We start from the raw sequence: 14157 nt of genomic DNA, 5'->3' as shown, positions 1-14157 counted from the left end.
TTCAGACCTCAAGTTTTTTTCCAGATTATGAGTCGAACAAATTGTAGTCCATGTACATTCAGTGTTACATACAAGTACCTAAGTTTTTACAAATGTATGAAAACCAGGAACTGGGCCTGCAGCACTCCTTCTTCCTTTTTCCAAAATTAGCACTAGGTTGATATAGTCTATAATGGTTGCTACTTTTTTTTTATCAGATTATGGTTAGAGAGGAATGTGTGTGTGAGAGAGAAAGAGAGTGAAACTGAGGGAGAGCCCTGAAGGGCTGAGGAGGCAAGGGTGCCTGCACTTCTTTTTTTCCTCCCTCCCTCCTCTCCACCTGGAAAAGTGGGTTAGGAAGGGAATCAAGTGTTCAGACACTGCTCAGACACTTGCCTGAGCAGGAACATCTGCACTCGCTGGAGAGGAGGAGGAGGAGACAGTGACAGGTAGGCGGGTTACAGACCGCCATTAGGGACATCCTAAGGACGTCCCAGTTTGAAAAAGGGGCGTCTCTTCCAGATGCCCCTATCCCTATCACAGACAGAGTCCGTGACAAATGGCGGCGGCTGTTCCATATGGCCGCTGCCATATTGACGTAGCGGATGCTGTGCGTCCGCACGTTGTGCCCCGGAAGTGACGCCGCGAGTGCGCGACTAGCACCTCGCGGCGCCTCTTCCGGGGCCCAGGAAGGAGCGCGATTTCTGCGCTCCTTCCTCGGAGCGTCCGGGAGCCGCACAGTTTGGCCGCTGCGGCTCCTGGATGCTGCAAGCGGAGGCGGAGCCAGGCCATCGCAATCTGGCGGTCTGTAACGTGCCCCCAGCAAATTCTCAGCCCCTTGTTATCTTAGGAGGACTCACTTGCCTTTTTAGAGCTCTTTTGGACTTTTTGATTTGTTTGTTATCTCTCCCCTTCATCATCTCACCCTCTGCTCTGGTTTCTGGTCCCTCTCTCTCACTTATTTTTTGCATACCAACCCTCCTCCATTTCTTTGTTGTTTAGAACTTAGTCTGAATTGCTTGGGAGGGGGCCGTCTTTAAGAACAACAGCAGCAGCAACAACAACAACCAAAAAAAGCTATCCGGTCTCACTCCAAATCAACAAGCAAGCAACTAAAAGAGAAGGAGAGAAGGGAAAAAAACCAAAGAGAGGGGTCACTGCCCACGCACACATGCACACGCACACACACACAGGCTGCACCAGTGACAGCTGAGGCAATGCAAGATGTGATAGAGGTGGGAGTGAAAAAAGGATGAATATGTAATGTTACTGAACCACAACCAGCAAGTCAGTAGCTAAAAATATGCAAGTCTTGAGTCAAGTCAGTCATTTATTGCCAAGTCAAGTCCAAATTGAGTCATTACAGTGACTTGAGTCCAAGTCAGTAGACTCAGGTCTACATCACTGGGTTTCAAACTCATTTGTAGAGGTTGTCTGCCACTGTTTATGTGCCACATAAATTAAAGGAAGCTGCCTCATTGGCAGTGCACATACAGATAGTAGATGCTACAGATGATCAGTGATGGAGTACAATGTCACTTTCATGCTTAGACTCAATGGCCACTGTTTCAGAACAGAGTGCTGGTTCTTTGGTTTGATTCATCTCATCTTTTAAGGACAGGGAGGACCCATGACTTGAGCAGGTTTCTTTCTAGAATATGTTATCAAGACCAAATTGTTCCATAATCTGCCTTCTTCTTATGAATGTTCTGTTTGCAGTGAGACATGGATTTTTTTTTTAAAAGCCTGCTTCACTTCATCCTGTACTAGAAGAGTTCTGACTTCTCCTGAGGCAGGGATTGGCCAAATATAATCATAGAGACTAGTTCTGTATACACATACTTCAGAGTGAGTTCTCTTGTAATGAATTGGCCGTTATTCTAAGTAGACTTTGGATGGCTTTTACATTAATCTTAAAAGATTGGATCTTAAAAGATGAAATGGTGACCTTATGTATCTTGGGCTGAGTTTCCTGAAAATATAGCTGAAGTCCTGGCACTAAATCTGTTTGTCTTTAAAGTGACAAGTCTCCTTTTCTTTCTCTCTCTCCCATGTAGGTCTCTGCTAACAGTGACATCAACAAGATGACCAATGCTAACCTAGCAGTAGTTTTTGGTCCAAACCTCTTGTGGGCCAAGGATGCAGCTATTACTCTCAAAGCCATCAATCCTATCAACACCTTCACTAAGTTCCTACTGGACAATGAGAGGCAGCTTTTCCAGAACCTGGAGGCTTGATCCAAAGTCTGTTGGGGCTACCGCACCTTTTGTGTCCACTGTGACCATCTCTTTTCCTCTCGTCCCCCTTTTTCTTTCTACCTTGTCTTGGAGCCGTGGCCGAGTCTGGGAAAACTCCAGATGATGAGCAAAGTGAAGGAGGGCTTTTCTGTGTGTATGAGGAAGAATGAAGGGTTTGTGCATATGCATGATTAAGTGGGGTGTAGGAAGCAGGCCTCCCATCTCTAGATATCCAAGTTCTGCCTTGGCTCTTCTATCTGAGATGCTAGTAACCAGACTGCTCTCGAATACTACAGTGCCCTTCTCTTTCTAAGTTGTTTCCATGAAATGTCTCTCCTAGGACTCCAGCAGATGTCTCACCTACTGGTGCCTGTGTGGTCTAGTCTAATATAATTTGCTGCAGTGGCCCTGCCAGGGCAGATATTTCAATTCTTTTCCTCTGGCCCATGTTGCTTCTCCACATGTACCCAAATCACACAGTCCTGAGCATCCTTCTGTTGAAACCAAGTGACTGCAGCTGAGGAGAACCAGTCTTTGACTCTTGATGGAAAAATGAACTCAATGAGCTCAAAAATGAACTCAATGTCCTAGGGCCATAAGAGAAGATTGTACTGTTTCTGGGAATGCCCATTTTTCTTACTAGTACTTATATTGCTATTTGTACATTTCCAGGCGTTCTGGCACTTGCTGTAGAATTTCCCTATCTTTATATAGTTGACCTCTGATATTATGGAGCTCACTTACTTCACTGTCTTTACCATTCTGCAGAAACCATCTCTGCCAGCAGAGTTTTTCTTTTAAACTGACCTTGCCAGTAAGCCCTTCTTTTATAATATGTTTAAGCTGGGGTTGTTTCCCTGCCCCCAAGTCTATATAGATTATACAGATGCTGTCTGCCCAGGTGGCATTATCTCCCCAAACTGCCGTAGCCCAGAATCAAGCTGCCAAAGTTACATTCCTGTTATTAAAGCACAGGCACTGCACACTGGGAGGCATCTGTGTCCCTGGCTACAGCTGTCTATCCATTTGGAATGGAGCATTCTTCAACAAAAGGTTGATCTCTGAAGCCAAACCACGAGCAGGAACTACTCTGCCCTGTATTCTGGTGTTTCTTGTGCCAATGTTTTGATGGGCATTAAGTTATTCACATTTCATAACATCTGTCTTCATGTCCTTGTTGGGCTCATAGTTTTTCTAACATTTGCCGACTTGGTGTGTTTGATACATGGAGATATGGAGTATTGCTGTCACTTTCCTAAACTGAATAGAGTTCATGTCACTGTGTAGTGTGGTTACGTTCTTGCCCATGTGAATTGTTCCTCTTTTCAGACCAGGATGCTGTGTCAGTCTGGACTTTGAACCAGGCTCAGCCATTATCACAGATTTTCTAAACCAGTTTTTTAAAAAATTGAATAGCAGTTCCCTATCTGACATGAAGCCAACTTTGCTTTTACATAAGATTTTAAGGTCACTATTTCCATGATATATTTCTGTGAACTGTCTTTGTCTACAGGAAGTTTGTAAACTGACCTGGTAAAATAGTAGGATTACTGTTCACAGAAAAAGTCAGCAATTATATTATGGTTATTTAGAACCAGGGGTTTCCATTACCACTTTAGATTATAGGGAGCACAGCAAGCAACTGTTTTGTAAATGCAAAATTGGCTCCTGTTTAAACCTGAATGAAAGCCTTTGCTGTGGTCTTAGTTGACAAATGAATACCAACAAGTATGCGAAGATTATCATTAAATGTAGCTCCACCACATCCAGTGAATTGACTCTTCACATTAGTATGGCAGTTATTGGAATCCTTCCAATTTTTATCAAAGATGATAAACCAAGTGGGACTACTTTGAAGTGATAAACCTGATAGTCCCACTTCAGTACTCTTACCTTCTGATGTGTTCTTCACAAAAGTTAGAATGGTTACATGAGGAATAGTCTGTTAATAAAGCTTCATTCTCTTCCCATTTTAAAATTCTATATGGGCCCATTGTGGTGCTTTGCTGGTTGTTGCTGTCTCATATGTCCTTTGTGGTGGATCACTGGAAGCACCAATGTGCTGATTTCAAGCTGCAGCACTTCTAGTTTCCTTAGGAAAAGCAGCTATTCTCCATAGAAACACTAGTCACAAAAAAATAAAGGCCCTGATATATGAGGGCCTAGGGCTGCTGGTTCAGCCACAGCATTCTAACACTTTAAAAATTCTGAAGCCAGACAGGGAGTAAAGAATGTTTGGGTAAGGATTGCCCATTGATGAACAATTTCACTTTTTATAAATTCTGTCATACACTTAAGTATGATTTCCCCTTCCTGTCCCATTGCAGAAATCTGTTTCTAGGTACTGCACATAATGCACTCATAAAATCCTCAAAGTGAGTCACTGTAAATAGCTGTTACTTTTCTCACTTTGCTGGCGCTGCCAGGAAGTCTACAGCACATGATTACTTGTCCCATTCTCTCTCTCCCCACACAACTAATTTTATCTTTTCCACCCTGTGGAACTGTGTATTGTGCTTGACTGTATTAATGATGTCTGGCATTCCTTTTTACTATCTGATGGCTGCCTTGTCTGCTATTGGTATTAGTGTGATAGATATCCAAGCAGGCAATTCAGATTACTAGAGGACTATCATAGGTCCAGGTATATCTTTTCCTTCTCTAATAGAAGCTGAAAGCTGGCTCAATTGCAGTGGCTAACACATTCTGTCCTGTGTCCCCAGTGGTACACCTGCTTGGTTCTCCCTTACTGCTTGCCTTCAGCATTAGGTATTATTGACCACAGTGCTTCTCTGGATGGAGTACTTCCATCTCCGCCATACCCCTTGCTTGCCTGATAAAACCTATTGGTGTCCTTCAGAGCCCTCACCTCTACTAATTCTGTCTGTAATGAAGACAGGTTTTGAGTGATGCACCTGATGATGAGACCAAATGGATGCCTTAAGGCAACCTGTCACTTTGTTGACTCAGCAGAGGTCTTTCATGGCCAAATGGCCTCTGGTTGCTTGCTTGATCACTGGGGCCCTCATGCACAGTTTACAGCTTTGCTTTTTGTTGATGATATCCCCTGCATTTTTCATTCTCATGATTGATGTTTATTGGAAGCAGGGCTGAGGTTTTTACTGTGACATTATTTTACACACCCATGTTTATTTCCTTCTAATGGCACCAATCTTGTATTTCAGTTTGCACTTTTTGTACTTCAATAAAAACCCAATGCCAATATAAGATCTTCATGTGTTTCTCCATTTTGTTCAATAACCAATCATCAAAAGAGGTTTGTTAGTAATAATAATAATAATAATAATAATAATAGAAGTTTATTTCTATCCCACTTTTCCAACTATTGATCAAAGCGGCAAACAGTACCATCCTTGTGATGCCTACTCAAGAGTACAATATGCATTATACAACTTAAAATTATATAATTATACTATGCTTGCATAATTGTGCTGTTCTTATAATTTTGTACATAATTTAGTACATTTAATCCTTTTGAAAGAAACGTTGGTCATTCTTAACCTCATTCCATTATCTTGGAATGGTATATTACTGCCTACTGCAGTAGGTTTTCATTACCCACCAGCTGATACATGCCTGCCATACCTTGTATCCCAGCTGTTCTATTCTGATATAATGTGCCTTCATAGCTACCTGTTAATGCAGTATATTGTCATGGTAACAGAAGTTAGGTCAACTTTAAACTGGAATGGCAGTGATGACAAATTTATGCAACCTGGCTCTCACCAATTGATCTTCATCTGAGGCAGCAGAGTAATTATGTTCCTAAAATAGAGGCTGCAATGTGCCCAGCTTCTTTGGATATATATGGCAGAAGAAGTTGGTTTCTGCAAGAAAACTACTTTGAACGCAACATTTTGTAGTTGGTATGGGGAGGGAAGGAGAATTCTATGTCCTACCTGTACTGGGTAGAGAGAACATGACAAAAAAGGAACTAAGTCTAGATGAGCAGCAGCTACTTTTCTACTGCTGTAGCTCACATGGTCTATAATCCATCCTTGTTCCAGCCTTTCTGGATCCGGACTTAAAGCCAAATGTCACAGACATGAGTGCAGTTTGCACCATATGGTCATACCACTTTTTGGAGTATAACTATAGTGGCTATGAAATTTGACCTTTTCCTAAGAAATCTAGTTAGTAGCTAGTTTAGAATGATACACCCTCTGTCACACACACAAATGTAAACCATGGCTTGTATGGGCCCCTGAGTAATGGTGTTTATATGCCATTCTGGAGATTTTTTTTTGGAGTAAATACTTGCATGGGAAGAGAAAACTTGTGAAAACCAGAAACTTATGAACCCCAGATTTTGGAAAGTGAAGTAAAGGCTACACTCAAAGCAATAGAAAATAACAAATCACCAGGGACAGGTAACATCCCAGTAGAACTGCTACAATCCAGAGAGCCAGAATCGAGCTCAGTTCTAACTAAAATCTGTCAACGAATATGGAAACAAAGCTGTGACCCACAGACTGGAAGTGATCAATATATATTCTCATTCATAACAAAGGAGACACCAACTATTGAAGTAATTACAGAACCATCACACTATTTCCCCATACAACCAACGTCATGCTCAAAATTCTGCAGCTGAGACTCATATGGAGCATGAAATCCCAGAGGTACAAACTGGATGGCTTGTGCTGAGGAATGGGAGTGCCACAACATCTGATTGTCTTGGTGCATAGCCTGTGCTTACGACAAAGAGGCTGCCACCAGAACACAATAAGGAGAAACAGCATGGTTCTAAATCAGCAAAAGGGTCAGGCAAGGCTGCATACTATCACCCTATTTACTTAATCTGTTTGCAGAAAATACTGTATGCAGAGCAGCATAGATTCAGAGGCAGGAGGAATGAAGATAGGAAGGAACATTAACAATCGAAGATACACAGATGCTACAGTACTGCTAGCAGAAACAAACAAAAATCTGGAACAATTACTGAAGAAGGCCAAGGTGGAAAATGCCAAGGTTGGGTTAATTCTGAATGTTAAAAAAAATTAATAATAAAGACCCTGGAAGATCTACAAGAATTCACCCTAAACAATGAGACAACTGTAATAGTTAAAGACATCGTTCCCATACCTTGGTTGATCAGAACAGAGACTGCAGCCAAGAAATCAGAAGAAAACTAGGACTGGGAAGGGCAGCTGTAAAAGAAATGAACAGGATCATAAAGTGTAAAGACATAACTGAGCATTAAAGTGAGGATAGTCCAAGCCATTGTATTCCCATCATCATATATAGATGTGAGAGCTGAACAGTGAAAAAAGCTGACAGTAAGAAAATCAGCTTATCTGAGATGTGGTGCTGGAGAAGAGTGTTGAGGATACCGTGGATGGCCAAGAAGATAAATGGGTCCTAGAACAGATCGAGCTCAAAGTATCTCTGGAAGCCAGGATAACTAAACTGATGCTGTAATACTGTACTTTGGCCACATCACGAAGAAAAATGGCTAATTGGAAAAGACAATGATGCTAGGAAAAGTGTAAGGCAGTAAAAAGAAAGAAAGACCATGTGCCAGATGGTTAGACTTATCAGGGAGGACACAGCCCTGGGCCTGTAGGACTTAAGCAGAGAGACTGAGAACAACTTGGATGGGAGATTGCCAATGAATACCAGGTGCTGTAGGCTATATTTCAGAGAAAGAAATTGGCAAAACCACCTCTGAGGTATTCCTTGTCTAAGAAAACCTTATGAAATTCTGGAAGTCTCCTCCATAAGTCAACAGGTGAATTCAAAGCTTGTATGCACAAACACAATTAGTATACATCATGAGACTACAGGTGTACCTCAGTTAATGTTGTAGATGTGTTCCTGGGTTTTACTTCTTTAGTAGAAATGCTTATACCAGAGGTAGAAAAAACATGGAAAGAATAGGGATAGGTTCCTACACCATAAAAAAAAAAAAGAACAGTTCAACATGTTTGAGCAAACTTTTTTTTTATAAAAACATTATGAACACGGGAAACGAAACAACCAGATCAAGTAAGCCTTACATGAGTAAACAACATTTTGAATGCTACTTTGAATGCATCTGAGGAAATAGACTTAAGTCTATGAAAGCTCATGCTGCCAATTTCTTTCTTTAGTTAGTCTCAAACGTGCTACAAGATCTCTCTGAATGTTAATGATTGGAAAGCTTATTCTAAAATGCATCTCAGTATCGTGTTTCCTCTTTCAGCAGCCTTCATTTTGGTAAGGAAACTAAGGTTTTTCAACATGCCATGGCAAATGGTGAAGCAGACTGATATGCTTTACCCTTTCCTTTCTGTTTTGCTCTTCACACATGCTTGGTAAGTGATTCTGGGGTCAGCTGTTTACCTTGTGCATAAACATACACTATCACAGTAGAATCACCTAGAATAGAATCCCTCCAGCTTTATTGTAATGTTTACTGCAGACATGCTGCTACAGTCCACCACTGAAAGCATGTCTTCTCTGACCCTCGTTCACCATCCTCCCAGTGCCAATGCTGAAGAAAACAAAACAAAATGAAAAAACCCCAAAAACAACCGTGGCACCAGCTAGATGGGGGCCACCCCTGGACTGGGCTTTATTAACTGAGGTAGGCTCAGTTATTTTTATTTGATTATTGTTTAAGACTCTAAATGGATTGGGACTTGTGGCAACCCCATGGGCAAAACCGTGGGGTTGCGACCCTCTCTCAGGATAGCAATGCTCATCAAGATTGAGATGTGGCAGTTCTACTGGCAAACCATAGGACTTCGACCCTCTCTCGAGATGACAATGCTTTATCCATAATCAGATAGATAAGTCCATGCTGACTTAGCTGGTCTTCACATCCTGCTTAAACTGCAGAAAAGGGCACGTAACCTAGCAAATGATTGTAAGGCAAACAGTGGACTAATGTAAGCAATATGACAATGAAAAGCCCAGCCAGAAACCTGGCTAAAAGGAAAAAGCCTGAAAGGAAGGCTTGCGAGGAGGCTTGTGAACCCCACTCTCGTTTCTGCGTCTCCTTGCCGCGACAGGGACTTCAATACATGATGGAATGGCTCCCTGTATATGGTTGCTTGAGTTCAGATCTGCTGGAGGGGCCTTCAGATGTCACACTGGTGAGGCTATACGTTGCAAGAATGTGGGAGAGGGCTGTCTTTGCTGTGGTGTCCTAGTTTAGAATACTCTTTCCTTAGAGACCTGACCAGAACCAACTCGAGTGTCCTTCTTTGTATGTTGTGAAGGAGACATTCTAGATTGGGTTATCTCCTGTTGCTGCCCAGGTGAAGCAAGGGTCATTTGATAGGAAGAGATGACTAGCATAGGAGTTTATCACACTAGGGAGATCCTGAAGAAAAACAGGATTTAAACTAGATATAAATTTTTAAAAATGCAAATGCCCAAAGTTTATCAGATGACGTCACTGTTAAAGTGAAACAACGCGAAGTTAAACTGAATGTAAAGCGGAGAGAACCGGCAGCTTTTACTTTTGGAGCTTCCCGAAAGTAAAAAGCTGCTAATTTTCTCCGCTTTATGTTCAGTTTAACTTCATGTTATTTCACTTTTGGGGTCATTTGGTGTGACAAACATCTTGCATTTGTAAATTTTCTTTAAATCTAAAATCTCTTTTAAATCCCATTTTTCTTTGGGATCACCATAGTATGATAAATTCCATAGGCTCCTAACTCCTTTTCCAGATTTCCCCCTTGTTGTTTTCCCAGATGAATTGCTATTTTGCTCTGTCTGCTACATGTATTTTTCCTAATCTTCTTAACTTTGCTAATTTTTTTTAAAAAAATCCTTACCATCTTGAGCCTTTTCATTTTCCTATTTTACCCATTTTTCTATCCTTCTCTGTCTTTCTCTCTGCTCCCTTCTTCACCTCACTCTTGGTTCCTACTGCCTCCCTGGGAGCTGTTCATATCTGTGTAACCCAAACCACCACCCCAACACCATCTTTTAAAATCATTTTTAATTCAGATTTTAGGGGTGCTACCCTGACTTGGGGGATGTAGGAGCAGCTCCCCAAGCACAGTTGTGTAAACTTTGACCCAGATTTCCTGCCAGTGGGTGAACATGTTGACCCACTTCCACCCAACCTGGATCCTCAATACTGGCCCCAAACAGATGGGCCAAAATGCCACCTTCAGACCAATCCAGGGTCATGGTGTTCAAATGATGCATACCATTGGATGCTTTTGAAGCTGCACTGTGGCCACCTAAGACGGCCCAAACCCGACCTCAAAAGGAGCATAAAATAGCACTCCTTGCCGTCTGTCCATTGTGGATTGTGGCCGCTGCAGTCCCACACTGCTCAGGGCACGCTCACAGCTGGAGTGGCCAGAGGATGCTGCAAGCCGCCTGTCTGCTTGAGGCCATTGTTGAGCATTGCTACTTTCTGCAGTTTGACCATCATCCTAAGAGCAAGTTTCTCCCTTCTCCAGTCTCCAGTCCCACCAAGAAGAGTCTGCTGATCAGCCTAGCTATTCAGAAATTTCTACCCATACTGACAAATCTGTTCCACCCAAGTAACTCTTTCTGGGGCTCTGTTCAATTTTCTTCCTAATACCCAAGGGTGAAAGTATTTTCAGTCCTTGCTGAATGTCAAATATATCAAGTGATGCATCCAGTACAGTTGAGTCAGGATGGAATATGTTAAAACCAGCCAAGAGGCTGATCACTCGGAGAGTCCCTCTTCTCTTATCAGTCTCCCAGAAGCTGACCCTCCCTGCCCTTATCTATCACAATCACAAGAAGTTCCTATGTTTTCATTACAGCTCCTTGTGCTGTAGAGGAAGCTGCTGAAGTGACTGGCTATCACAAAATCACCATGCCTAATAGGTGGACTAAAGACATTAGATGTGCAGAAGAAAAGCATTTGATGGATCTTGTGGGTTTTTTGTGTTGATCAGATGGATGATGTGTATGGAAGGGATAAGGATTAATTGACTAAAGTTTACTATACCAATCTTGGATGGCTAGGCACTGGAAAATGACAGAAAAGTCCTTCCTGGCTGGATGTTGGGATGGAGAATTAATTAATGGGTCATCCAAATAAGGATAAACATGTATGTCCCGGAACCTGAGGGAGCCTAATACAGGGATCATTAGTTAATACATTGCTACCCAGGTTCCCTATTCCTCTCTCCACTGGTGAGAGGTTCAGGATTCTGACCACCAAGTTTTCAGCATGTCTTTCCTCACATTCTGTTAATCTTCAGACTTCTCTGCAAAATTAGACCTCAGTGTGCAGAGATGGTGTTCATAATCCCTTTCTGGCTCTGTAGGTGATGGTTTTCCAAGGTTCTGGAGCTCTTCCTCCAGGGCCCATGTTTCCTTCATCAGATTCCCCCACCTCCTATCTCAAGGGTGAATCTTTTACCCACATCCACCTGTGTACATCTGGCCACCTGCAGACTATGCTGAACTTCTGCCTAAACCTAAGCTATTTGTTTGAAGTGGTAGCTGCTGTCAGACTCCTGACAATCTTGCACTCCCAGAATATATGAAACCACTTTGAAGCCCTTTACTCACTGGTGCCAAAGAAAGGTTGCTAATCACTCTAAAGCTGAAGGGAAGGATCTTTTAAGAACTTTTACAGGCTGGTTTCAACAACAGCTTCAAACAAAACACTCTCTGACACCAAACTTCTTTCTTTGTTTCTTTTCATTTGAATGCCTACTTCCCATCAACACATCATTTCTCAGAGCAGCTTTTCTCTTTTCTCCTCTAGTTGTTCCTCTCTTCCCTACTTGGAATCTCCACATGGTTCTTAAAGCACTTACCAAATCCTCTCTTTGAACCCATCCATTCTGTCTCTCAGTTTGTTCTCTTGTTCTATATTCTTAGTAGCCATAACTTCTTCTAGAGATGGACTCAGGTGAAGCAGACAGGGGGCTAGGAGTGGTCTCTGGCCATTCCAGCCCCCATTGGTCTCCAATTGGCCTGGGACTGTGGTGACCAGATGGCCTGTTCCCAAAGTGGGTTGCCGCCACGGTCCCAAGCAAACCACCAGCAGGAGTGGGTTTTTTTTTTTACCGTTTCTTTTGCCAGTGGCTTTGGGCTGCCTTTGACCACCTCTGAGCAGCTTCCAGCCACTTTAGTGACGTACGTCACCTGCACACCATGCCCCTGAAATGTCCAGAAGCCACTCTATTTGGCCCGTCTATTCAGGCCTGTCAGCCTGATGGCACCTGAGTTGCTTCTCTGTTTTTCATCATTTTCTTCTAGTATCATGTCTTCTTTCAGCCCTCATCCTTCTCACCCTTCTGAGTGATTTTAGCATAACCTTGACTTTAGGAGCCTTTGTTCCATTCCTTCAGACACTTAGTGGACTGATGTATTTCATTTCTCCAACTCCCTGGGAAGAAAGGTCATGTACATCACTTTAGTCCAATTGCTTAAGGCTTACATTTTCATGGTGTAGAAATCTTTGGGCCTTCCAATACCATTGTCTGTCACTGCTTATTCAACTAAGATGGCAGCCAGCACTGTAGCCTTCTATAATGCTTCCTTGGGGGAAATTTGCAGGCCAGCAGCCTGGTCAAATCTTTCTACTTTCACCAAATACTACAAATTGGAAAAATGTGTGTCCCCTGAAAAGCCTTTGGCAGGCATTTTCTTCAGCAGGCAGTATCCCACACAATTTCTGCAGTAGCTTGGGTATATCCCAATGCAGAATAAAGTGCATGTGGCATACAGGGAATGGCACATTGCATAATTATCATGAAAGTACATTCTTGCATGCAGGAACAGACATCTATTGTGCCCTCATGAGGCAGCCTGTCTCTTCAGATAGTCCTGCTTGTGGCAGCTCTCTATGTTTCTTTTGCTCCATATCCCTCTTTCCAACCCACTATGGAAAAAACTGGGGGAGTATTTAGAATCCTGTACTATAATCAGGGACGTAGCCAAGGGGGGGGTTCTTGGGGTCTGGACCCCCCCTTCCATTAGAAAAATGAATGTTGTGTGCTGCTGTGCCGCACCCAAGCCCCATTATAATGGTGGCACTTAGTCTGGATCCCCCCACTTCCTAAAATCCTAGCTACGTCTCTGCTATAATTCTCTCTTCCTATCATGATCCTGGTCTGGCCTGGTTCCTAACAGTCTTCAAGTTGCCCACACCAAGGAAGCAAATCAGCATATGACACCAAATTAGGAGGAATAGTTAATACTCCAGAGGGCAGGATTAAAATTCAAAACGACCTGAATAGACTAGAAAGCTGGGCCAAAGCTAACAAAATGAAACTCAACAGGGGGAAATGTGAGGTACTGCACTTCGGGCAGAAAAATGAAATGCAGAGATATAGGATGGGGGACATCTGGCTGAATGAGACTACATGTGAAAGGGATCTGGGAGTCCAAGTAGACCATAAATTGAACATGAGTCAACAGTGTGATCAGTGTGATGCAGCAACTAAAAAGGCCAATGCAATTTTAGGCTGCATCAATAAAAGTATAGTGTCTAGATCAAGAGAAGTTATAGTGCCACACTATTCTGCTTTGGTCAGGCCCCACCTGTAATATTGTTTCCAGTTCTGGGCACCACAATTAAAAAAGGACATTGAAAAACTGGACCGTGTCCAAAGAAGGGTGACTAAAATGGTGAAATAATTGGAAATAGTGAATTGATTATTTTCCCCATAGTGCACTGATTTTCCATATTGCACTGGTTGTCTTACTGTTGTGCATGAAGACCCTGGAGAAATAACAGAAGGAATGTATTATTTTATTAACCAGAGGAACTGGAAAACCAACTGAAGGTACATTAAAGTAGTTTAACAAGAACTGGTTTTCAAATAACTTAAGCAGTGGCCCTGCATCTTATGATTACTGCAATAAAATGCTTGCTTTTTTAAAACTGCAGGAGAGTGTTGGTTACTAAAGAAGAGTGGGACCACTGGAGCATATTTTTGTGAAGATAACAAAATGGCCCCACTGCATTTCCATATTGTCTGAT

At 42.4% G+C, this 14157-nt stretch overlaps 2 protein-coding genes across 9 annotated transcripts in view; both read left to right on the top strand.

Annotated features, from left to right (window-relative positions):
- The window catches only part of ARHGAP1 (Rho GTPase activating protein 1), a 41313-nt gene extending 35869 nt beyond the window's left edge, over window positions 1-5444 (top strand). For all 4 annotated transcript variants that reach the window (XM_042446966.1, XM_042446964.1, XM_042446963.1 and 1 more), the window contains one exon: window positions 2037-5444. In XM_042446966.1, the coding sequence (XP_042302900.1) occupies window positions 2037-2216 (180 nt within the window). In that variant the 3' untranslated portion in view covers window positions 2217-5444. The remainder of the gene's footprint in view (window positions 1-2036) is intronic.
- The window catches only part of CKAP5 (cytoskeleton associated protein 5), a 537335-nt gene that overhangs the window by 201828 nt on the left and 321350 nt on the right, over window positions 1-14157 (top strand). The gene's annotated exons all lie outside the window — the stretch shown is intronic.

The sequence above is a fragment of the Sceloporus undulatus genome, chromosome 1 (genome assembly GCF_019175285.1).
Source record: "Sceloporus undulatus isolate JIND9_A2432 ecotype Alabama chromosome 1, SceUnd_v1.1, whole genome shotgun sequence".
NCBI classification, from domain to species: Eukaryota; Metazoa; Chordata; class Lepidosauria; order Squamata; family Phrynosomatidae; genus Sceloporus; species Sceloporus undulatus.
This window is presented reverse-complemented; position numbering and strand designations above follow the sequence as displayed.